Raw genomic sequence first — 26,369 nt, forward strand, 5'->3', positions numbered from 1 at the left:
CAACAACTGGAAAGACCACAGAAATACCTCCGAGGATTACCGGCCTCAAACAGATGCCCTATGCAGACAGTCTCAAAAAATTACAGCTTTACTCCATAGCATATCGCCTACTCAGGGGCGATCTCTGCCTAACGCTATGTCAAACCCAGAGCTGTTGGACATGCTCCACTTAAAGAAATCCCAATCCCTCCGAGCTACATGCTGTAGGGACCTTAACCTTGTTACCACAATAAACAGAGCATGCTGGAGTGATAGATTCCTGTCCCAGATTCTTCCCATACTCTGGAACAGGCTACCAATCCATGTCAAACAAAGCTCCTCATTAGCACTCTTAAAGAAAAATCTTGATGATTGAATGGGAAATGGGAAATTCACCCCGGGGATCACTTCTGTGGCTCTGCTCGACAGGGGCACAGGAAAATAAATTTCTTGGGTGGCGAAATCCAGGGTACATTTTTTTTTTGGCTAGGCTTGTATGGGCCCAAGAGCCGATAGCCTAGTACCTATCTATGAACCTTTTTACAAGGGTTCAGTGAAAGGGTTGACAGATGTTTTCAGAGTTTGGTTCACTATAGTTACCAGGTTTTGCAGGCTAAAAGTTGTTTTGAGATAGTTTTTACAAAGGTATTAAGTACTGCTTACAGTTTTAGTAGTTATGTATAGAAGGGAGCAGAAAGAACAATATGTGATGAGTCAGTATTTCAGTGTGCATAGTTGTAGTGTAATTTTAGACTGGAGTAGATTGATAAAAGGTATAGGGATTGTCATGTGATACATGGGCCAATCCACTTTGTCCAGAGATGATATTTGAGTGATTTCTTAAAGTTTGTATTTGTTGTGGGGGTTATATTGGTGTGGAGATAATTCCCACATCATAGCCAAAAAATGGAACAAAGGGCTTTTCTTGCATTGTTTGCAGTAGTAACACCGAGGAGGGGTTTATTGGAAGAGCGTAGTGGGCGACTGGAAGAATGGGAGGTTATTAGATGACTGAGGGCTGAAGTTTTGTTTGGGTGATTTCTGATAGACTTAGGTGTGTTGTTGGCAAGATAGTAAGTCAGGAAATTCAAGCCATTGAATTTCTTTTAATACTTGGCAGTGTGGAGTTCTGAAGGGGGAATTGTTTGCTAGTTTAGCTATTTTGTTGTAACATGCTTCTAACTTATCCAGATCTGTTTTTTTTTTGGTGTGGGTTGGGATAGGTGCTGCATAAGTAAGTGTCGATAGGAGGCGAGTTTGAGCTAGAGTGATGCTTGCTTTTTCTGTTAGTTTTTGTGCCTATATAGGGTTCCCATTTTCTTATGAACTTTTTGAATAGTTTGTGCTATGTGAAGATCAAATGCTAGGTTGTTTAGTAACTCCTAGGAAGTTTGTGCGGTTGATAGAGAGATGATAGTGCCATTCCTAGATGAGATAAATTGGAGGGGGAGGATTTAGTTTTATTAGGTGTGAACAGCAGAGGTTTGGTTTGGATTAAGTGTAAGTTGGATGTCTGTGATCCAAGTTTCAATAGCAGAGAAAGATTCCTGGGCTAGTTGTAGGGTATTGACAGATGGGGCTGCACAGATGAATGGAATCATCTGTGTACTGAAGTAGTGAGGCTTGCTTAGAGGAGGTATACAGGTTCTTTGTAAAAATCGTGAAAAGTAGTGGGCTTGGTATAGAGCCTTGAGGTACTCCTATAGAATTGAGGAGGGGATAGTTTATTACATTGTATAGATTGTTGTATATTTGAAAGGTAGCTATTGAGCCAGGAGATGGTAGAGGAAGCAAAGGATAGAGAATGAAGGATGTCCAGTAGTTTAGGGTGTGAGACAGTATCGAAAGCTTTTGATGTCTAAGAAGGTAGCATGTACATAGTTGTTTCTATGTTGATTTAACCAGGTTGGTGAATGAGAGAAGCAGAAGTTGTACTATGGTGAGGGTGGAAACCATGTTGGGTGGATGAGAGAAGCTTGTTGGTATCTAGGAATTGCATAACTTGTGAGTGTATGCATTTCTCTAGGAGCTTAGGTAGTGGGGAAAGAATAGCTATTGGCCTTTAGTTGGAAAAAATACTATTCCACTTCAAATGTTTTCCTTTTTGAACTACATCCACATTTTAAGTTGGTCCTGTCTTTGCTGTTAAGGTGATTTCTTAGCTTATGCCTCTTGTCTTTCCTTTGGGATATCTTTACTTTTGCCTTATCTCTTTCCATTGATAAAAAGTTGGATATAAAAAAAATCTTTTGGTTATTTTGTCCACCCTCCTTGCCCACATAGTATTAACCTGCCATAACTTTGAAAAATTGTCTTCAGGCGGTCTGTAAATATGGTGGTTTTGGCCATCTTTAGAATGGATTTAAGAAAGGGATCATTTGATACTTATCAGAAAAGAATAGTTATTGAATTGATATGGACTTTGTTTTCTTACAGGTTATGTATTCATTTTTTAAGGGCTTTCTAATCTAGCTGGCTGTGTGTGTGTGTGTACTGTTTTGACAGTTCTCTGCATATCCTTGCAGTCTCCGATTTCGCACTTCACAATATTAAGCACTTCAATTCTGGAGCCCTGCAGGGTTTACTTTTATGCTGTATGTTCCCACTTTTTGATTTCTGTTAGGATGTGGGTGCTAAAATGCCACTATTTGCTAATGTGACCTGTCCATTTAACTTGGACATCCCAAAATGATTTTGCAGAGGGTCCTGAATGTTTGCTATGTCAAAGTAGAGATGAAATAAGAACACTAAAGATTAAATAAGTCTCCTGTAATGTTTAGAACTCATCAGATGTCGATTAGTACTACAGTGACCTGTTTTTCATTGTTGATCCCTTGCTTGCCTTTAATCTGTATACTAATATTATAGCTTGAAGGTAATTGCCCAATTAAAATTGCATTACAAACTTTAGAAATGTCTGTCTAGTGCAGACTCCATTGTAAAACATGCTCTTATAAGAGTATGCTCTTCGATGATTACTCTGGACTCTCTCCATATAGTGTCTGCCTACTTCAGATTGTTTTTGGTAATGTTTGTTTGAAAGTAGCACAGGGGAAACCAGCAGAGTTCTATTGCACATTGCTGCTGTAGGCCAGCTACTTTCCCATACAGTCCACTTCATAATAGGAGTTTGGTTGGTTTATCCTTTCCAAGGGAGCTGTAAAAGGCCAGCTGTTTTCCTGTGTCGAGCAAGGCTGTTCAGTTTTTCATAGTTGCTCACTTTGGGTTTTTGATTGCTCTCTTCTCTTTGAGATTTTAAATTTACTGTTTGCATGTCCACAGGCATGCAGTTTTAATGCCTTATTCCTTCCTGTTTATTTTTTAGTTGATGAAGAGCCTTTGCTAAATGTGGCTTGCAGTGAGAGTCACTCTCCATAGAAACATGAAAAATGGTTAATTGAAAGCATTCTGGACCAGTCTGCATGAATGTCTCTCTAGAGCATCTGTGTAGTCAGTGGAGGGATTTTAGTAAATTTTGCTGGCCTTCTATCTGTCAGTCCAGCATTACAAAGACAAAAGCTGAAATTCTGCCTTCCCTTAAACCTCACTTCTCCTCCTGAACCATTATTATGCACATATTGTTCCCACAATTTCTATTTACTTCTATATAATTTGCTCTTTCCTTTTTCCTACAGATCCCTCTTACAGTTCTATTTCTGAGTACTCTGTAGGGAATTTTTTAAATCTGCCAATGCATTGCACACCAGAACATATGTTCCCAGGTACCATTACCTCTTTCATCTCGCCTCCAGCATTTGCTATCTATTTGAGGAAAATTTTTCTTTTGAAGTAGTCTTGGATTATAAAAATACCCATGCAAGTACTTCCAAGCAAAGATCCTGAACCTTCTGGATTTGGTCGCATACTTGAGAGCCATGCGTGTGTCTGTTTTCTTGTAAATCGGGAAGAGAGACTGATCTTTTCTAATCTACTCTGATTCTTGTAGTTGTTGGGCAATATTTTATATGTCCTACTAAAAATTCCCTATCCCTTTCTCAGAGATCAAGCCCTGGTAGGGAAGGCTCTCTTGCTTCCAAGCCAAATGTTTTCTTAGCTTCATCCCACTCTGTTACCTTTCCTGCTAGTCATTTGCTGCCAGTGTCTTGGTACCTTTGCCAGGCTTCTACAGTAAATTCCAGTCCGTGTCTTCCCCCACCACCAGTTTTCTGTACCCCTGCTTGCAAGCTCTACTCTTCTGTTGTCTTGTCCGTCTCTGCTGCTGCATGAGCTGCGGGTGAAAATGCTTGTAAGACCAGTGCACCTACCGGTTATCAAACGGGATGCTGGAAATCCCCTTACCTTTGTGTGTGTGTCTGTGTGTGTCTGTGTGTGTGTGTGTCTGTGTGTGTGTGTGTCTGTGTGTGTGTGTCTGTGTGTGTGTGTGTGTGTGTGTCTGTGTGTGTGTGTGTGTGTGTCTGTGTGTGTCTGTGTGTGTGTCTGTGTGTGTCTGTGTGTGTCTGTGTGTGTCTGTGTGTGTGTCTGTGTGTGTGTGTCTGTGTGTGTGTGTCTGTGTGTGTGTGTCTGTGTGTGTGTCTGTGTGTGTGTCTGTGTGTGTGTGTCTGTCTGTGTGTCTGTGTGTGTGTGTGTGTGTGTCTGTGTGTGTGTGTCTGTGTGTGTGTGTGTGTGTGTGTGTCTGTGTGTGTGTGTGTGTGTGTGTGTGTGTGTGTGTGTGTGTGTGTGTGTGTCTGTGTCTGTGTGTGTGTCTGTGTGTGTGTCTGTGTGTGTGTCTGTGTGTGTGTGTCTGTGTGTGTGTGTCTGTGTGTGTCTGTCTGTCTGTGTGTGTCTGTCTGTCTGTGTGTGTCTGTCTGTCTGTGTGTGTCTGTCTGTCTGTGTGTGTCTGTCTGTCTGTGTGTGTGTCTGTCTGTCTGTGTGTGTGTCTGTCTGTCTGTGTGTGTGTCTGTCTGTCTGTGTGTGTGTCTGTCTGTCTGTGTGTGTGTCTGTCTGTGTGTGTGTGTCTGTCTGTGTGTGTGTCTCTGTGTCTGTGTGTGTAAAAAGGGAACTTTGGGGTTTAAACACTGCCCTTCTTGCAGTGGCAAACTACTGAATACTGACCTCCATGAAGAGTGTGTATACTGTTTGGGGGTTCCACATTTGTCAGCGAAACCCCCATGTGATATTTGTGCTAGCTTCAGTCAGCGAAGGCTGAAGAAAGTCGTAACACTGATTTTGAAGGACCTACTTGCTTTGCCTTTTTTGGAGGCTATTTCTGTGATGGAGGTCTCATCTCCCCCCCCCCTCTTTGACGAGAAATGTCCTCGCTCTAACCCCTCTTCGGCTGTTGACAGAAGTAAAAATCACAAACACAAGGCCCATAAGTCCTCAGTGCACCGTTCTGCCTCTTTGGTGCCGACTACATCTGCTCTGAGCTCTGCTCCAGCAAAGCTTACCGAGGTTGCCTTGTTGGCACCTACCCTGGCACAAACTACTACGGCACAGTGTACTGCCTTGGTTCCGACTAGCTTATCTGCTTGTCTCGGCACAGACTTCGTCCATTTCTGCCCCAATATCTGTTCTGACAACTACCTCAGAACCTTTTTTGTCATCCACTCCTATTGTAACCTCTGCTCCGATTCCGTTCACGGCTCCAACCTATTGCCAGTTTTGAAATTGGAATCATCGGTGCAGTTTTGTGATGCACCATGGACCCAATACTAGTCTACTGTGGACCCATTTGCCAGACAAGCCTGCAGCCCCTTTTTGGACCGGCTTGGTTCCCCCACAGGGGCATCTGTGAGAGCCACCAGGAGCCTTTCCAAATTGGATGTGATGCGCCTTCTTGACCAGCTAACCGCCAGGGGAATTTCAAATGTGCCTAGATCCTATCCCACTCCAGTTTTTCGGTCTATTTCTCCAGCTACTCCTACTTACTCTCATCTGTTGGATCCCTCTGTTCCAAGGCTCATTTATGCAACTTTTACTAGAGGACTCTCGGCATCGACAACGACACTGTCTGAGGCCTGAGACCCCTTTGGGTGTTGGTTCCGGAACCCACCCTTCCTCAATCTCATGCTTGGGGGGGGGGGAGACCTCTGGTTCCAACAGTCTTGTCGGTACCGACTTCGGATTAGAGGGTGACTACTGCTCAGTCTGCTTGAGGCTCCATCTCCAGGGGCGGATCGCCTGGCGCAGGGTGTGACCCCAGTTCCGATTTTGTCTTCGGTTCCAGGCTCCTACTCCTCTTCAAGCAGGCCCGCTTTTCGGGAGATGGAGGGGGTGGGTGCTTGCAATCCTTTTCCGTTGGTTATTCCCTCAGTTCCTTCTGAGCCGCAGCTGTCAAAGGCCACCACCCCCAGGACACCGAGAGCACAAGGCCCAGGAAACCCCTGTCCAGGGTATTTCCCTTTGAGTCTTCGGATGCTCCAACCAAAGAATCCCCTCGGAAACGGGTGTGTAAGAGGGAACACATGGACTCCCCAGAGGAGTCCCTCACAAAAGGTACGGGCTACAATGATGGGGAAGGGTCCACACAGTCACCCCTGTCTCCTTTGGAGACATGGAAATCTTGAAAGAGGGGTGACGAAGTCCTCCAACCCTTCCTCAGAGGAATCCGTATTCCTGCAGGCCTTTCGCTCTCGGCCCTCTACTTTGGTGAATCGACCCCCCACTCCCTGCCGATGAGTTGGTGCAATAAGCATGGAAGAACCCTGACTCCATTGAGGCCATCCCCAGGAGATCAGATAAGGTACTCTCCCCTCCAGAAGATCAACCCCATTAGTCTAGAGGTTTGCCAGTGGGCGCTGTGGTGGTGGCGGCAGCAGCCACAAAAAAGGACCTTGCAGAAGAGTCCTGCTGTTCCCTAACCTGTGTACTGCCCGGGACTCTGTTGGGCAGGTGAGTCTTTGCGTCGGTGACCTTTGCAGTTAGGTCTTTGAACTTTCTGGCACATTTTACGAGGCTTCACGAAGGGATCTAGTCTCTGAACTCTCCGGAACCCTCGCGGGCCAAGTATCAGATGGAGGATGAGATAAAGTTGCTTCCCAACTTGCCACCCTAGAATCAATATCCAGTTCATCCATGAGGTTGCTGTTGCATGCAACCGAGGGAGCAGCTAGACACCTGGATGTGCATTTGCAACCTCGCGGACGCCAGGTCTTCCTTTCTAAATGCCCCTATCGAGCCATCTGCTCTGTTCGGTGTCAAGGGTACATTAGCCAGGTGCAAGCAAGACAGGAAGACCTTGTCTGCCTTTGGCCTACATTTTTCCCAACCTCAGTGTTCCTTCTCCCAGGAATCGGAGAAGCGGGAAGATGTGGCACAAGAAGTCTCAAGGTCCTTTCCGAGATGCACGTGGTAAGGACTCCTCCAAAGACTGAGGGGGTTCCAATAATGGAAGAAGTCCCTTTTGGGGCAGAGGGGGTGCCCAGAACCAGGGCTCCAGAGATTCCTTTTCTGGTAGACCGTATCAGCGCTCCTGAGGTGCTGCCCGATTGCTTTCTTCTGGAAGCAGTCTGGGCGCATTTTTCTTTGCACCAAACTGCCTGGCTCTCCATTATGAACGATCAGTGGGTGTAGAGAATCTTTACCAGAGGCTACCACATTCCCCTAATAACTTATCCAAGACCTCTGAAATCCCTTCCCGATGTTCCATCCAGTCAAAGGGAGGAGGCAGCTTCCAAAATTCGAAAACTGTCAAAAACGAGCCATCCAACAGGTCCCCCAGATCAGTGCGGATCAGGGTTCTACTCAAGATTTTTTTGGTGCCAAAGAAAACTGGGGATTGGAGGCCCATTCTGGATCTCTGTCAACTAAACAAATTGGTAGTTCAGACCAAATTCCACATGGTCACGATTCAAACCATCCTTCCCTTTCTGCGGGAGGGTGTATGGATGTGCTCAGATCTCCGGGATGCATATTACCATATCAAGATGGACAAGCGCTCCAGGAGCCCCTCCTTCCCTTCCAGTTGGGAGCCAGTCACTACCAATTCATAGCCCTGCCTTTCGGTCTCGACGGCCCCCAGTGTGTTCACGAAATGCCTTGCAGTGGTAACGTCTCATCTGAGACTGGGATTCCAGGTGTTTCCATACCTAGACAATTAGCTGCTGTCTGCCCCCACCAAGCATCTTCTGGTCAGGGCCCTCTGCTACACACTGGCTCTAGCGGAGTCGCTAGGCATCACCGTACAAGAAATCAAACCTTCAGCCATCTCAACAACTGGAATTCATAGGGGCAATATTCAACACCCAGTCGAGCCTGATCTCACTTCATCTCCACAGGCTTCAGAGACTAAGGGCACAAGTTTTCAAGTCTAAGAAAGATGTCTGCAGGGGAAGTCCTCCAAGCCTTGGGATCTATGGCTGCAGCTATCCCCATAGTTTCCTTAGCCAGACTGCACATGAGTACTACAGTGGGTACCCAGTCTTCACCCCCCCGAGCTCACAGATTCTCATCACCAACATTTGCAAACAAGATCTCCTCTAGTGGATGAGTATAGACGAAAATCTTTGGTGTTGCCCCTTCCAGGTTCCACAGCCCAGCGGCATGGTGACCACAGATACTTCCCTGATGGGGTGGGGGGGCCACTTCCAGGGAAAGTCAGTCCAAGGCATGTGCTCCGATGTAGAGGTCAGTTTGCATATCAATGTCCTGGAGTTGAGCGGTACTATTGGCATTGCAATCTTTTCATCCACTCAATCTGTCCGGAACAATTGCTGTCCAGTTGGACAACATGTCCGTGGTCTGGTACATAAACAGGGAGGGACCAAATCTTGCCCCCTATGTCGCGAAGCCATGAGAATCTGGCAGTGGCTGATGGCTTTCAACTGTTTTCTGATCGCAACACATATCCCGGGGAGCTCCAATGCGATTGCGGACAAGCTCAGCAGATGCATTCTTCATCCTCATGAGTGGCCCCTCAACCAGTGTGTGGTTGAAATTTTCATCGATTGGGCCCAGCCATGCTGCAACCTTTTCGCCTGTTCCTGTAACACAAAATGCAGCAGCTACTTTGCCCTCTCCCCCTCTCTGGGAGTCCTCGAGAGACACTTTGACTCACGATTGGCCCACGGGTCTCCTTTATGCATATCCTCCAATTACTCTGATCCCCGTTGTTCTAAGGAAAGTTATTTGGTTGAGAAACAGTCATCCTCATTGCCCCGTTCTGGCCTAGTGTGGTTTCCCTTCCTTCTACCTCTTCTACAACCTCCTTGGATCCTAGACGCTTGTCAGGACCTCATATCTCACCCACAAGGGCTGACTCTGTCCACTCTCAAGCTGACATCTTGGTTTCTCACTTCCGTTAGTTGCCAGGCAGGAAACCCTCTCCACCCATATGTGATATCTTGGCTTCTCATAAACCATCCACCAGGAAACTTTATAGGGACAAATGGAAAAGATTCTCTATTTGGTCACGTAATCAGAAAATAGACCTGTTCTTAGTCCCCATAGCCACTATTCTTCATTATCTGGCTGAACTTTTCGACAATGGGGCCTCAGCTTCTACCATTGAAGTCCCTCTAGCGGCCGTTTTCAACTTCCATAACAGGTCAGATGGTGCCATTTATTTCCTCTCGCCTTTGCAAGACCTTCCTTAAGGGTATTTTCCACAGCAGTCCTCCCATCAGACAGCCGGTGGAGGCTTGGAATCTGTCCTGGGTTCTGCTGTCTCTCTGCCCCCTTTTGAGCCGGCTGCAACATGTGATCTAAAATTCTGGAAATCCCTATTTCTGGTGGCTATATCTTCAGCCAGAAGAATTTCTGAATTACAAGCATTATGTATAGAGCCCTTATCTGATCTTTCATAAGGACAGAGTATCACTTTGTACTAACCCCATCCTTTCTCCCCAAAGTGGTTTCTGATTTTTCGATTAACCAGTCCGTTGAGCTCCCTGTGTTCTTCCCAAATTACTCTAACAAGGGAGAATACTGCCTACATTTCTTGGATGTTCATAGACAATTACGTTTCTGTCTGGACAGGACTAAATCCTTTCGCAAGTCAGACCAGCTTTTCATTTCATTTGCGGGTCCTAGAATGTGAGGCGCAGTATCGAAAGTAACTTTGCCAAAATGGCTCAGGGATTGCATTGCCTTCACATATTCACTTATGGAGGGATCTAAGCCTGGCCAAATCAAAGCTCACTCAACTAGGGCTATTGAAGCATCTGTTGCCTTCCACTCTAGGACCTCCATAGATGACATTTGTGCAGCTGCTGTTTGGGCAAAGTCCCACACTTTTTTATCAAGCATTACAAATTGGATCTGATCTCCAGGGAAAGAGCGGCATTTGGGTCAATGGTTCTCAGGAATGTTCTTCCATAAGGGCCACCCAGGTTCTCAAAGTAGCTGGAGACATGGTCCCATCAGTGATGAATAGGAAGATGATTAATAACTTCAGATTAAGTTATGTCTTACCATAACATTCCATCAGAGTTGTTTATCTTCTTCCAGTCATCACACCCTCCCACCATCCCCCTCCTAAGGTTCCTGTCTGATCTTCTGGGTCTTTGTGGTGTATTAGGGTTTCTGCGCAGAGATGGCCTCTGACTTGTTTCTTCTTCTATATGTTGCATGCAAACTCTATCTGAAGTAACTGAGCAAAGGGCATTGTGGGTAGCAACTTGGCTCGAGAGGAGTTTGGTGCACGCAAGCTTGGTATAAGGCCAACTTGGTTCCGAGGGCTCAGAACCGAACCCATCAGGAAGATCAACAACTCTGATGGAAAGTTATGGTAAGACATAACTTCTTTTTTACCTCTTCAGACAGTAACTGCTTTTAGTTTTACATTTAAAGGTAAAGATATAATGGTAAGATCTCAAGCACCATTCTTTTATTTACTTTTTCCTCTTACCTTGCAGATGTATTTACAGGCTAACAATTCACTTCATTAGAACATTGCACTGTTAAAGTCCTGAAGCTCTTGCTGTCCTAGCAGCATAGAGTACAGTGTAGGTTTGGCACCTGCCAGCAGAGATGTCTAGTGCTGCTGTACTCAACAGCACACCCTAGTACTGCATGAAGAGTCCATCTTATGGAAGTAAGTATAGAGACAGTCTACCTTGCTGCATTGCATGCAAGTACTCTAGGCAGACTGTATCTATACTTAATTACAACTGTCCTTTCTAATAGCCGTAATTACAACTGTCCTTTCTAATAGCCGTAATCACTTCAAATCTGAATACAGTCCATTATATTGCTGATTACCTGTTTGGCTACACTCCATCCTCTGCTTTGGAACCTGCATCCATAACTGAGGTGTGAGCTAGGGTCATTAACTTATCTACTACACACAGCCTCTGTGCCGACTCATTCTGGGCACTTCATTGATACACCTACCGATGTCACTTTGTGATTTTAATGTTATAATGTATTTATATATTTCAAAATAGTAAGTTTCAGTTTTGGTCCAGTTAACTACAGAAGGAAAGGGCAAGCATTTTTAGCATGTACTACTTGGGGTCACAGTTGTCTTCTGCTAACATTGGGAGCTCGAGAGCACATTCTGAGCTTTCATGTTTTCTTGCATGACGCTTGTATTTTTTTTGGATTTATTTTATTCTAGTGGCATTCAAAGTTAAAACGGTGATCAGCATTTCTAATGTTTGTACATTTTCTCCAGTTAGCCAGTAAAGTGGAGAGTTCTCTTTCGGCTTTTCCCGGTTAGGTGTCGCCACAGCGGAACTCCGGTCCGCTAATGATTGGCAGATTTTTACATGCAGAGTTGCTGGCCCTGACGCACAACCTTCAACGAAGGTACGCCCATTCACGCATGTCTCCACACAGAGGACACTCTAGCCGAGAATCTAACAGGACAACGTCTTACTGTGAGGTGACAACGCTACCGCAGCACCACCACCGCATTTGTGCAAAATTGATAATTGTTGTAGCCACTCTGGTGGAATAAGGGGATAAAGCCCTGACTATGTGGCCCAGCATACCAGGGTTTGATTAGTAGCTTGGGCAACTGACGAAGGTGCAGGAGAGGGGTGGGTATGCCTGTTCTGGGGGGGGGTTATGTGGGTGCTTCTCATGGAGATTACTGGTTGGGACTGTGGGGATGTTACAGGGGGGGCTGTCTAGATGATGAGCCTGGCTGTGCTGCCCCTGAGTGGGGGAGATTTACCCCCCCAGTTGCTTGCCTATCTCTCTGATGCAAACACAAAGGACAGTGGGTGGGGGGAGTAACAGGGGTAGCCCTAAAGTTAAAAATAATATGATTGGTGGTGGCCAAGAATTCCCTGAGGTTTCATAACCAGCCCCAACTATATCTGAGCTAGTCTAGGAGGCATGGCGAAAACTGGCAGATCTGGCATGGTTGCAAAGCACTAGCTAAGGAGGCTGTGGGATGATGCACAGGAGTGAAAAGTTTAGTCTCTTGACTTATAGAAAAGTGGCCAGTTACAAAAAAAACTGCATTTTAATTAAGGGTGTGTAGTATAAAAAATCTGTTGAAGTAGACTTAATTTTTACTTTTATGCGTACTTTTAAATGATTTGTGGATCTATGTTTTAGTAATTTGTTCCCCCCGATACCAGTTAAAAGCATTTTAGATGTAATGGTAATTCAAAGTCTGAAGGTTTTATTTATATTATAGACTATATCTGCATTACTTTGTCATTGTAGAATCTGCTTGTTTAGAAATTAGTAATGCATTGTTATACAAGCATGTTTTTTTCCCTAGCTATACCCAAGTGGGGTATTGGTGGTAGCTATAATTTATTGTTTTAGTGCAAGTCTAAGTGGTAATAAGAATTTAATGCTAATATTAATAAAGGTCATAATATTTTTTCCCCTCTTGGGTCATTTCTTTTACCATAGAGAATGGCAAAAATTGGTGTTACCATGACTTTTTTCACTGCGGCAATTGATGGGAATTTGTGTTTTGGTATATAGTTGGGCAGGATGACTTGCATGTACACTAATTTGAAGAAACCATTGCTAGTCAGCAGGCTATTTGTGCTTTTTTCCTTTGGCTGATCTTAACAAATTAGCTTCTGAACAGGTAGGACAACAGCATTGTCAGTGTGCACTACAGTTGTTCTCCCGGCAAACCTACAGGTAGTGTAGCACCTTTTATAAGCATAATGGGTATATTCCACTTAAGTACCTTGGACTCTTAAACAGCATCTGCACAAAATCAACTCTAGTAGGAAGGCCTTGATACATTTGTTAGCTGGACAAATAGTGAGGATATATAACTTGCGTATCAAGCTGAGTGGAACTGTTGAGTTGAAGGAATGAGAAGGGATTATGAAAGCCCATATGGGACCCCAGAAGGTGACTATCTGGAGGAAAAGGGAGTTGATAAAGATCAAGGCATTAAGGGAAGATGCTGCATTTAGTCATGAATTTTGAGTTTTTACAACAGATTCTAAGAAAAATGCTTTCTGACTTTTTTTTTTTTTTTTTTCCTCCCCCCTTGTAGCCTGAAGTTCTCTCTACTCCAAATTTCGTTGTTGAAGTGGTTAAGGAGGTGCCAAACCAAACATTGGTCTTTGACTGCCATTATCCTGATGATGAGGTAAGTATTTTACATTTTAAACCCTCCTTTATCAGTGTCCTAGCATTGATTTTATAGATTTAATAGTGGATCTTGTAGTAACAAGATTAGACTTGCATATGTGTGCACTAGCGCATCATAAAATTAGATGTCATGTTGTCCTATCTTACATTCATTCTTATTGGTTGGGGTTTGGAGCCAATCCTCTGCTCTGGCTCTGCCGCATACTATAGCTAGAAGTCTTTCATTTGGCTTGTGGCTGAACACCTATCCCATCATGCAGTGTGTGGTTTTCCCAGATCTCGTTTCTTGCTTAACAAGATTGGAGGTTCTTTCATCTTGGCCATGGATAAGTTTTAAAATGTAAATATCTTGCATATCTTGCATTTTCTTAGCTGTTTTTTTTTTTTTGTAAGTTATATAGAAGTGGGTTTTGTATAGATAGCTGTTCTAGAGTTGTGCATGTTTATTGTGTTTACTGCCCGAGCTGGCAGTCACTTTAGTCGCAGGCCTGTTTCTCCCTATCCCGTCTTTTAGCTTTACTGCTCCCATTGTAGTGTGTGTGTGTGCATCATTATTGAGTCTTGGCACATTTTAGAGAGCAAAGTGCCCATTTTTTATTAGAGGGCATAGCTTATCTTCTGTCTTATATTTTCTCCTTTTAGTAGCAGTGCTAGGTCGGTTCAACTTAAAGGGCAGAATTGAGTCCTTATTTTCAAGTAGATGTGCTGAGAGTTTTTTTTATATAGAGTACTCTTTAGGCTTGGATTAATACATGTGTTTCGCTTAGTGTGTTTGTAATTAGTATTCTTTTTTTAGTGCGTTTTTGCAGTCCCTTCCTTCTGTCTAAGGAGAGTAGAGAAAAGGAACCAAAGCAGTCTGGCTTTAAAAAGTGTCAAAAATGTTTGCAGAAAATGTCTGATGGCCATAGCATTTGTCTACTGCTTGGGGGTCCATTCACCTTCAGGAGCCGTGTACCTTTTGCCATTCTTTCAGTTCACTAGTTTTGCAGGAGAGAAAGAATAAATTGTCAGAGGGTTACTGAGGACTCCGTTCTCTGAAGCTCTAGAAAGTCAGAGTACCTCCACCAAGCCTAAGTCTCCATCGGGTCATTCTGAGCCACCACCAAAAATACCTAAAACTTCAGAAAAACCCATCTCTTCAGCTCCACAGCTTTCAGAACCAAGAGTTTTTGTAATTGGACAAGTGTAGTCCTTCAACTCCACAGCTGTCTAAGCGAAGAGGTTACCTTACAGAGCCGGTCCACTGAATTACTGGTCTCCCCTACCTTAAGATCTCCCATATTAGAGATCTTGCTCACCTACCCTGTCGGATGATTGTGGATAGGGTGGTACGTAAATTAGTGAAGTCGCCGGAGCTGGCTAAATTATTTTTGGCTCCGACCCAACCGGTTCTGGAGCAGACTAAGACTTTCAGCCACACAGATTCCACCTCTGAGCCAAGCTGGATCTTCGGAGGTGGAGTGCCAGGTACAGATTGCTGTAGAATCTTCAGTTCTGAGACCCCTCTAGGAGATTTTAGAACAGTTGTCTGCTCAGACACCCTCTGTGCCATCTAGGATGTCTAGGGCCAAAACTCTCCGGGGGGGGGCTCAGTCTTCGATTCCAAGTTTACCTCTCGGCGTCGGCACAGGTGAGTTCGGCTACTGCATCATGCTTGGAGTCCTACTTCTTAGGAACTGGGGGCATCCTCTGAGCTGGGGGGACATGCTTTCGAGCTGATGAGTGTGCTGTCCTCTCCTGCAGCTCTACATGATGGTACTGGTAGTCTTCCCCCCAGAGCACTGGCATCTGTCTCGGCACCACTCCATCCTCAAGACAGTGGAGATTCAATGCCTCAGACAGCCCCATTGGGTGAGTTGCGCACTCCCAAGACTTCCCCAGAATACCCTTCTGAGGAGGCTGTTCGGAAGAAAACATGCAAGAAGCAGCATGCAGACTCACCAGACGAGTCAGTCACCTCTGACACTGACCTCTTGAGTCGGAAGGGTCCCTACAGTCGTCCTCTGAAGATATCACCTGTGCAGATATTTTAGAAATCCTGAAACAGAGGCGGCTGGAAGTCCATCAACTCCTTCCAGTGAGGAGTCTGTATTCCCAAGGCCTTTGGATCGCAACCTTCAGCCACCTGGGTGTCTCCGCCTTTCAGTGGACTAATGGAATTGGTTAGTCGGAAGGCATGGGAGTCACCAGATACAATGGAACCAGTCCCACGGAGGCAGAGTAAATTTAGAATAGCTCCATTAGAGAGAGACTTTCTAACTAAAGGCGTCCCTGTAGAAGCTATGGTAGTGTAGCAGCCACCAAGAAGCAACGGTCTGAAACTTCCTCATCTGTCCATCCATCGAACAAGGAGCCTCGAACGATGGACAGATATGGGAAGTGTATTTTTTAATCGGCAACTTTTTTACCCTTCAGATCGCTGAACTATCTTACGCACTTCACTAGGCTTCAAAGAGATCTCCTGGAGTTGGGAGATATCTCATAGGTTCACTAGCTGCAGGGGTGTCGGAGAAAGTGACCTCGCAACTATCTACCTTAAACTCCATAGTTAACTCCTCCATGAGGCTGATTTCTTATGGAGCGAGCAAGGCAATGGGTTTAGGAGTTTCCCTTGGACAGTCCTGGATGCATTTGTGTAATTTTACAGAACCCTTTAAGTCTACCTTTGTCAATGCCCCTTTCAGTGGTTCCTCATCCTTTGGACCAAAAGTCAGACACATTCACCAGATGCGAGCAAGAAGGAAAAACTCTCTGCCATGGGAGTACGTTTGTACATTCCAGGCCCTATCTGAAGGGTCAGAAGGGGGGGAAAATACGGTTAAAATCCCAGGGATTTTTTCCCTAATGCACGAGGTGAATCCTCCCCCAGGGGCAGAGGGGGAGGTTATAACTGTAGACTTTAACGAGGCAGAGGGGGTCTTCAAAACCAGGGTGACAGTGATTCCTTTTGCAGGCGACCCTTCCAGTGCTCCTGAAAGAAGGCCCATCTGTCCTACTCTGGAGGCAGTCGGGGGAGGGGGACAATTATCTTTGCACCCAAAAGTCTGCTGAGATGTCACCAAAGACAAATGGGTACAAAATATAATATCCAGAGGCTATTCATTCCCTTTTGCCTTCCCAAAACTCAGAAGAATCCTGGACATTCCACCCAGTCAAAGGGAACAAGCAACTATAGAGATTCAAAAGTTGCTAGACTGTCATCCAAGAAGTCCCCGCAGACCAAATAGGATTCGGAACTTAATTGAGATTATTTTTAATGCCAAAAAGAACAGGGGGACTGGAGACCCATATTGGATCTCGGCAAACTAAACTATTTCATAAAGAAGTCCAAATTCCGAATGGTAACACTACAGTCCATTCTTCCCTTTTTAGGGAAAGATAATTGGATGTCCTCTAGACCTCCAAGATGCATACTACCACATATATAAAAATGGACAGACCATCAAGAAGTCCTCTACGCTACTGTCTGGGAGCCAGTCCTTATCAATTCCGAGCTCTGCCCTTTGGCCTCGCTACAGCCCCCAGAGTGTTTACCAAATGCATGGCAGCAGTCGCTGCTCACTTGAGACAACTGGGATTCCAAGTGTTTGTGTCTAGACTACTGGCTCCTGACTGCCACCACCAAGCATCTACTGCAACAGTCAAGAGATGCCACCTTACACATCTGTTCTTAATTGGGGATAACAAATTCAGGAAAATCTGCCTTGTTGCCATGTCAGCATATTACCTTTTATAGGAGCAGAAATAGATACAGTCTCTGGTGGAAAAGTTACCAGCAGAAAGAGTTATTGCGATCAGACAACAGATTACCAATCTCCTGCCAAAGACAAAAGTAGCAGTGAAAACCATTCTGAAAAGTCCTAGGAACCATGGCAGCAACCATAACACTAATCACTTTAGCCAGGATGCACATGATAATTCTTCAGTGGGTCCTTTTGTTTCAGTGGTCCTTACAAAAACTTCCCATGTCTTACCAGATCAGTATTACGGAGTCATGCAAGAAGTCTAAGATGGTCCCTCCTTTCCAGTCATGTTAGGTAGACTCTTACCCCACAACAACCTCTGGCAACTGTGACCACGGACGCCTCCCAGATAGGGTGGGGGCATTATCTGGGGAGGACAGTCCAAGGCATATGGCAGGAACATAAGACCCATTTGCACATCCGTGTTCTAGAGATGCGAGCAGTGCTCTTAGCGTTGCATGCACTTCGGGACTCTTCCACTAGTAACAGTTGCAATTCAGTCAGACAATATGTTGGTGGTTTGGTACATAAACAAGCAAGGAAGAACCAAATCTTACCCCCTTTGCCGAGATGCCCTCCGGGTATGGCAATGGGCAATCTATTCCCAACATTTTCTGATATCAATGCACATCCCGGGGTAGTCCATTGTGATGGCGAACAGGCTCAGCAGAGCAATATTGATGCCACATGAGTGGTCCCTAAAGAAAGAGCGGAAAGGATATTCCAAAAATGGGGTCAGCCTTGCTGCGATCTGTTTGCCACTCTCACAAATACCAAATGCAGTAGCTACTTTGTCCTAATCCCCCCTCCCCCGGGGGAGTCGCCAAGGGATGCCCTTGTCCACGATTGGCCCTCGGGACTATTTTATGCCTTCTCCCTTTTCCTCTAATACCCAAAGTCATTCAGAAAGCCTACTTATTGGGAAGTAGGATAATTCTCATTGCTCCATACTGGCCTCATCAGATTTGATTTCCCTTCCTCTGCCCTCATCTTCGGGAGGAACCCTGGACCCAGTACCAGAGCTGACTCGTATGTTGGGAATGTTCCACCCCTCCCTCCAAACCCTCATGTTGACAGCATGGCTGCTCCAGTTCCTAACTTAATCAGGCTTCACAGTTTTACGCCAGTAGTTAAACGCATCTTTGTATCCGCGCACAAGGCTACAACGAGAAAGTTGTGTTCTAGTAAATGAAAAAGGTTCTCAGTCTGGGCACACTGTAAAAATAATCTATCCTTTTCTGCTCCCATCACTTCTGTTGAGTTATCGGAGCTTTTTCAGCAAGGTTCAGCCGTAGCTACTATTAAGGTGCAGTTAGCTGCATTATCTAATTATCACATAGGTGATGGACCTTCGAACCTGATGTCACACATTATGTAAAGCTTTCTTGAAGGGTACCTGCTTATTTAGACTCCCCCCTTTAAATAACCTCCTTCACCATGGGACTTTAATTTTGTGCCAACATATCTGACCTTACCCCTTTTTGAGTCATCTTGTGACCTCAAATTTCTGTCCTTTAAAACAATTTTCTTAGTTGCTATTACCTCAGCAAGCAGAGTTTCGGAATTGCAAGCTTTAGCAATCAGGCATCCTTATTTGATAATAAGGGTAGAGTATCTCAGTACCAACCCATCATTCTTACCAAAGGTGTGTTCTCAGAATAACTTAAATCAATCCATTGAACTGCCAGTGTTCTTTCCTAATCATGGCAACAAGACAGAATACAAACTACACCAGTTAGATGTGCATAAACAACTTCATTTCTATTTACATAGGACCGAAGGTTTCAGGAAGTCTGATCAATTTTTCGTTTTTTTTTCAGAGGTCAAAAAAGGCATGCCAGTCTGTTTCACCGTCTAACTGGCTTTCAAATTGCATTACCTTTTATTTACAGTTCTAACAGACCACTACCATTCAAAGTCCAAGGTTATTCTACTAGGGCCATGGCTACGTCATCTGCTTATCGAGCTAGCTATCAGTGGACAGTATTTGTGCTGCTGCTACGTGGGGAAAACCTCACACCTTCATTGCTCATTACAAAGTGCATTTGGCTTCGAGGGACTGGGCCTCCTTTGGTTCCACTGTGCTGAAAAGTGTGCTCCAATGAGCCACCCAGGGAAATATGGTTCTAAGGATGCTGTCCCAACCAGTAAGAATGAAGGCAAGATAGGGCAACCATAACTTTCCATGTTTGTTGTCCATCTCGCCATTCATTCTTTCAGTCCCTCCCACCGTCCCCCTGCCTAGGGCTTCTAGAGGACCTAGAAGAATCTCCTCCTTGAGCAAGGAGCTCCTCTGACTTTATTCATCAGTATCCTTTATTATGGGGCTAGTGTACAAATATGGTTAGGGTTAGCAGCAAACGAGATCTGGGGAACCACGCACTGCATGATGGGATAGGTGTTCAGCCGCGAGCCAAGTGAAAGACTTCTAGCTATAATATGCGGCCAAGTCAGAGCCAAGAATCTGCTCTGAACCCCAACCAGTAAGAATGAATGACGACATGGACAGCAAACAGGGAACGTTATGGTGAGTACATAACTTCTTTTTTCTCATTGTAATTCCTACTTGCAGTTTAATTTGATGGTAAATGAAGATGGTGTTTGGTTGTCTGCTTCCTTAACACTTCATGTGTTCATCTGTTGAATTTTGACAGTGTCTTGCCTTTTGATAACCAGACAGGCAGTATCTGCATTAAGAACTTTGCTTTTTCCACAAGTGTAATGTTGAGGACCTGATCTTGGGTCTGTGTGTGTCTGTCTCTCTCTGTTGCCCTCTTTTTGTATAGAAAAGGTGAATCTTTGCTGTTTTCTGTGGAGTCACCCATACCACCCCCATCCTGTCAAAATGGGAATGGGGTATATTGTCTACAGTGTGTCCTTACGTTTTGGGTAAGGACATTTCACAACAGTGTTTTATTCAAGAATGGGCAGCTGTATTCATTTTACAGCTCTTTGAACTGTTTTCTTCTAGCATTGCCTTGAAATGTGCAGTATTTGTGACTACATTTAGGCATCCAGGATCTCTGGTTGTATAGAGATCTTACCTTCTTGCAGCCACATACCATGCTGAGCTTCAGAGAACAGGAGCAGTAAGTAACCTGTAGCATTTTAGTCACTGGTATTGCAGTACATGCTAGCCCCCATCACATGTGCTACAATTTACTGGATCTTAGAATTCTACCCAAGGTAGAAGTTCCATTTGGGTGATTAAACACTTAACTGATGTTTTCCTGGTTGAAGACTGATAATGTTCATTATTGGACACTGGGCCTGGTGTGGTAGCAATAGTTTTTGCACTGCTTTTGTAGTGTTAAAATGTAGGTGCCTCCTACAGTGTTGCCTTAAATCCTGGAGAGCCAAACAATCTCCCTATATTATTCTGAGCATAGTATGCAAAATGTGGAAGGGATAGTGGCTGTATTTGTTGCATCTTGGTAGGAATTTTGTTATTCAATCTTGGCTTGATTCTTCAGTGGATAACCCTTTGGGGATGAGGGACATCGGAAGCGTGTTCTGCCTCAAAATAAGACTACACAAAAGATAGTTTGTGTGGTCAACACTCTACAGCTCCTAGTGATATAATCAAAATGGAAATATGGGTGGTCAGAACATTTTTCCTTTTCCTAATGGAGTTTTAACAGGCAGTGCAGTCTGAGATGGAATTAGTTTCTCTTTCAGAGAGCTCCAAGTACTTAAAGGGTTAATGCAGTATGTATTCCAGGCAAGTCTGCGATATCTGCTGATTTCCTAAGCAGGCAGCCCAGCTTGAGTGACGAGTGAGAACTGGACATTGCCTTCAGTCAGGTTTCAGAGATCCAATGCAAAGTGAAAAATATTTGGGCTGCAGAAAAATGTCGTCCGCTCATCAAACACATGCATCTGTCTTGATTGTTGTAGTTAATATCCCCCTGATATTGAATGATTTTCTCTTAAGGGTTATCTTTTGTTGGTGCACCTCTGTCTTTTAAGTAAAAGATAATTATGGATCTGTACCTGCGGTGGTGCTGCAGTAGCGTTGTCTCCTCACAGTAAGACTCTGTCCGGTTCAATTCTCAGCTAGAGCGTCTTCGTGGACACATGCGTGAATGGGCAAACCTTCATTGAAGGTTGTGCGTCAGGGCTGGTAACTCGTTACGTAAAAATCAACCACCAATCATTAGCGGACCAGATTTCTGCTGTGGCGCCCCCTAACCGGGAAAAGCAGAAAGAAACGAGATAATTATGGATCTCTTTACATTTGGATCAGAATTTTTGGATTAAAATGTGCACCTATTTTTACTTTTGAAAGCAACTTTTGAAAGCAACTTTTGATTTGAATAAACTTGAAAATCATTTCCTGTTAGTGGTCATTTATCAAACATTTTTGTGTGTAAGCTTTTCCTTTAAAGGAAGCTTTTGTCTTCTGCAATGTCTCCTTAGGAAGACTACCTGGATTCATTCTGCAGTGTCTCTAAGCTGCAATGTAATTTTTTTTGCCTTGTACCATGCTCATTTTCCTATCTGGATTAGGACCAGAGCAGATCTTGATGTCTTAACATGTACTGTGCAACTGAAATGTAATGCTTGAGGTATCCATCAAAGGTATAGTAAAGCTGAAGACTTCCAAGATGGCTGCACACAACTTCAGCTCACCGAATGTGAAAACAGAAACTGAAAGACAGTGATATTGTCAGTTTGATTTAAAATTCAGTTTCTGGCTAGTAAGTAGATTGGCTGGATGATGGCAAAGAAGAAATGAGAACCTGAAAGAAAATCAACCAGAAAAGAAAACACCATCTGGGAAGAATCCTGCAGCTGTTGAATACAAAGCAGTTTAAAGCTCCTGCTTTGGTACAAGGGATGGCTTCCAGTAATTTAGGGGAAAAAATAAGACAAATATGCCTAGAGTTGATATGTTTCATTTATTTTGTATATCGGCTCAAGTAGCAAAAACCTGGAAAAATGGAAGATGCTTTAAACAGCTATTCAGAGTAACTGATAAAACTGCAAGCATCAGAAGTTGAAATGAAAAAGCTGGCTGAGTTTGAGGCTGCTCAAGAAGAGCTGCAATTTCAAAAAATGGTATAGTTAGTGGACAGAGAATGAAAAACTGAAATTTTCTGCTGTACCAGAGAAACTGGAAGGAATAGACTGTATTTTATGAAAGCAGAAATACGCAACTAGACTGGTATTCTACAGCAGGATTTGTTAATTGAAAAGGCACATTGTGTATTGGCTCCAAACCTGGCTATGAGAATGCCGACAACACGTTTATTGGTGAAGATGTAATCCTACCAATAAGGAGTACCCTTCTGCCATGTTTTTGTTGGGATCAAAAGAGTTAAAAATTAGAGAAGTTTGTGGAAAATTATTTATTCGTTGTACACCAGGCAGAAGAGAAGCAAATTTATCCCAGCAATCATGGAATCTAGACAGGTGTGAGATTCAAGCTGCTATATTCAGTTCTTAGAATATTTTTTTTTCTTGGAGGATCAGTCATTTTTTTTTATACAAAACAGGCTAAGGGAGAAATGCAGATTTGTCCAGTAAGGTGTGAAGCCACCAAACAAAGGGGCACTCTGCTTCTCATCCTTCTGATGGTAAGGGCTCATGAAGAGACTTTGCTAGTGAAACAGTTTCCATTATTCTAAAAAAAATGCTTGAGGCAGAAAAAAAGTAAAGGAGTTGATTAGAAGAATCAGGAATAGCTAGGACTTGAACCGGAGTCTGGAGTTGAGAGAGATGGAGACAAAAAGGAAGATTACCAACAACACTGCAATTAGTGAATAAATGTGAGACTATAAAGCATCTATCACATTTTGTGAGATATGGCTTTACGAAACAAAAAATGACCGAAATTGGATTTTTGATTTTAACTTGTTGGACTGACAGCCATATGCCCCACTTTTTGTCATTAATGTTTGGAAGGACGCTAAGGATAAGAGGAGGGTGACGGGGAAAATGTAAAATAAAACAACTTAATAGCATCTGCATGAAACATTTGATTAATCGTGTCGTATAGTAGTGTTTGAGTGATGTTTTTTGATGAAGATACTAAAGTAAATGTATCTTTTTTTTTTTTTTTTTTTTTTTTAAGAAGTGTGTCTGTGCGTGTGTCTGTGCGTGTGTCTGTGCGTGTGTCTGTGCGTGTGTCTGTGCGTGTGTCTGTGCGTGTGTCTGTGCGTGTGTCTGTGCGTGTGTCTGCAAAAAGTATGGGTTAGGAGATGGGTTGTAAAACTGCCCTGAGTTGTAATTTATGTAGAATTGAAATACTGTCTCTGTGTCTGTCTCTGTGTCTGTCTCTGTGTCTGTCTCTGTGTCTGTCTCTGTGTCTGTCTCTGTGTCTGTCTCTGTGTCTGTCTCTGTGTCTGTCTCTGTGTCTGTCTCTGTGTCTGTCTCTGTGTCTGTCTCTGTGTCTGTCTCTGTGTCTGTCTCTGTGTCTGTCTCTGTGTCTGTCTCTGTGTCTGTCTCTGTGTCTGTCTCTGTGTCTGTCTCTGTGTCTGTCTCTGTGTCTGTCTCTGTGTCTGTCTCTGTGTCTGTCTCTGTGTCTGTCTCTGTGTCTGTCTCTGTGTCTGTCTCTGTGTCTGTCTCTGTGTCTGTCTCTGTGTCTGTCTCTGTGTCTGTCTCTGTGTCTGTCTCTGTGTCTGTCTCTGTAAAAAGTGTGGGTTAGGAGATGGGTTGTAAAACTGCCCCGAGTTGTAATTTATGTAGAATTGAAATATTTTCTCTTACCCATTACATGGGTGAATGGATTAATGCTCTTGGCTTAATCAAATGACTATTTTTGTTTTTATCTTTTGTGACTGCAAATGGGTTAAATGAGACAATGTAATGTAAAATAGTTTTCTTTAAGCAGAGAAATTTTTGGTGACCATTGAAATATGGAGCTGTGGGCAGGTCTAGATTTTGATCTTTCTCCATGGAAGCAAGCTGACTAAAGGTGAAGGCAGTAAATAGAGAGGTTTTGACAGGTACAAGGGCAAACACTTGAGTATAAAAAAAATAAATTATTGGAAGTGAATAAGAGCAGCTTTCTAGTAACTAAATACTTTAATGTATTTACTCTAACCATGTGTAATTTCTTTTTATTTAAAGATAGCCAGTGCACTTTGTCGAGGCTAAAAGTTAGCTTTCTGAAAACAAAAGTTTTTCACATCTGTGAGGGGAATAAAAGACCAGAAACAGACTGCAATTAGAAACACAGGCTGTAAAGTGCATCTTACCCTGGATAACCTTTGTTCTAATCTAGGTTTTGCCTGTGTGCAGCTCTCGATTTGGTACATTTATTCCTATCAGGATGGTTAAACTTCATTATTTGAAGATGTACATAGTTGTGTGCTTTTAAGTTAATCGGGTATGGGGGAGTTCTGTAAGTTTTGAGCTTTCATTACAGCAAAGTCTTGTAAAATATGACATGGTTTGTAATGGATATGACAAACTGTATTGAAACACAATCTACTAAACAGTGGGTCTGTGTAACACAAAAGCTGGAAATAAATATTAAAAAGAAAGCTGCTGTTTTATGATGGGTGGGAATAATTTATCATAATGACTACACTAAATGCTTTATTTTTGAAGTGGGAATGGTCTCACTGGTATAGACAAAAAGAAAAACTCAGTTAATACATGAGCACAAATGGCAATGTTACAGGAGACATTTGGAAATAAATGAGCATGTGAATCTGAGGATTTCAGGAGGGATATCCCTCAGAGCATTAGACAAAGAAAGGGGGAGTACTTCTATCACTATTGAAGTGCCTCTGGCAATTTAGAAGGGAGGATGACTTGTGGTAACAAGGGGCTACTGGCAAAGGAATTGGATTACATTGGCATGCATTTGTTTCTCCTACAGCTGATATTAAGCAGCTTAAGGAAAATTTTGTGAAATATGCTTTCAGCAGGGAATATTACTTGTAGATGGTGACTGGAACTTAATTTGAAATAGAATCATCTGGAGAGCCTAGAAGGGAAAATGCAACAGAAGTTGTAGCTAGTGAGTGGATTAAAACTAAATTGGAGTTAAAAAGTAGAAATAAGAGGTGGTTAAGTAACAAGTTAGAGGGGCTGATAAAGGTTAAACTATTGCAGAAAAAGTGAGATTTCGTACAACAAGAAGAGGTGCAAATGCAGAGTGCTAGAGATTACATAAAGAAGTATCTGGTTAATATGCATGAGTTCAGAAAGATTACTGTTAGGCAACTGTTTTTTTGATAAATCCAGAGCACAAAAACTTTGAGCACAATAATGTGGGCAATAAACTAGAAAGGATTGTTGCTAACCTTAGGGAGCCTATACAGGATCTGTGGTTGTTTCTTCGTGGAGATATTTGGAAATGTTTATGAAAATTTGCATAAAGCAGAGGGATGTGGAAATTGCAGAAAAGCACAAATTTTAATATTTATGGAAGACATGGCTATGCAAGTTTTATAGGTAGATGAGGCTCAACAATTAACAGTTAAGATAGGAGATGAGAGAAAAATGGTGATGTATAATCAATTTGCAGGGAAAGTCTCTAGTTATAGATGGTGTTCATGTAGAAGTTTGGAAGTTGGGGTAAAAAGTGATAAAACAAAAACGTTATCTTTAGCAGTGTTTTTAAAAAGGAGGGGCAGCACGAACATCCTAGAAGAAAGCTGTGGTCATTGTAATATGTAAAGACCCATCAGACCCAGCTTCATATAGGCTCATTTCAGATTTAAATCAGGATTATAAAGCTTTTGTCAATAATAGATAAGGGTGGCAAAGGTGTTGCTAACATTGATGGATGTGGGTCAAAGTGGTTTTGTGGAGGGAAGGAAAACATTTGACAACGTTGCTAGAACGGTGATCCAGAGGGAAGCAGAAGGTGAGAAAATACCTCTCTTGGTGGGTATTGATGCAGAGAATATTTGACAGAATATGCTGGGATTTCAGGAGTAGGGCAGTGGAAGCATTTGTGTTCCCTGTTACAATAAGGTTAATTAGAAGGATATATGAGGGATTGCAGGCGCAAATTAGTGGGGAGGCGTCCTGTAAGTTCTGTTTGAACAGAGGAACCAGGCAGGGGGTATCCACCTCCCCCATATTTTATGTTCTATTTAGAGCCACTGACAAAATAAGGACTCAAGAAATTCAATGATATGATTTGGTATGGCAATGAAGACAAGTTGGCTCTACTTGCAGACAATATTATTTTTGTATCTGATAAAACCAGAAAAGGGCATGCCATTG

General features: G+C 43.4%; 1 protein-coding gene across 1 annotated transcript in view; it reads left to right on the forward strand.

Annotated features, from left to right (window-relative positions):
* The window catches only part of LOC122787378 (complement C1q binding protein), a 213,045-nt gene that overhangs the window by 72,450 nt on the left and 114,226 nt on the right, over positions 1 to 26,369 (forward strand). Inside the window, exon 4 of the mRNA XM_044054043.1 lies at positions 13,340 to 13,435. Within this exon, the coding sequence (XP_043909978.1) occupies positions 13,340 to 13,435 (96 nt within the window). The remainder of the gene's footprint in view (positions 1 to 13,339; positions 13,436 to 26,369) is intronic.

Source organism: Protopterus annectens, chromosome 13.part0 (genome assembly GCF_019279795.1).
Source record: "Protopterus annectens isolate FY-2018-M chromosome 13.part0, PAN1.0, whole genome shotgun sequence".
Classification (NCBI taxonomy): Eukaryota; Metazoa; Chordata; order Ceratodontiformes; family Protopteridae; genus Protopterus; species Protopterus annectens.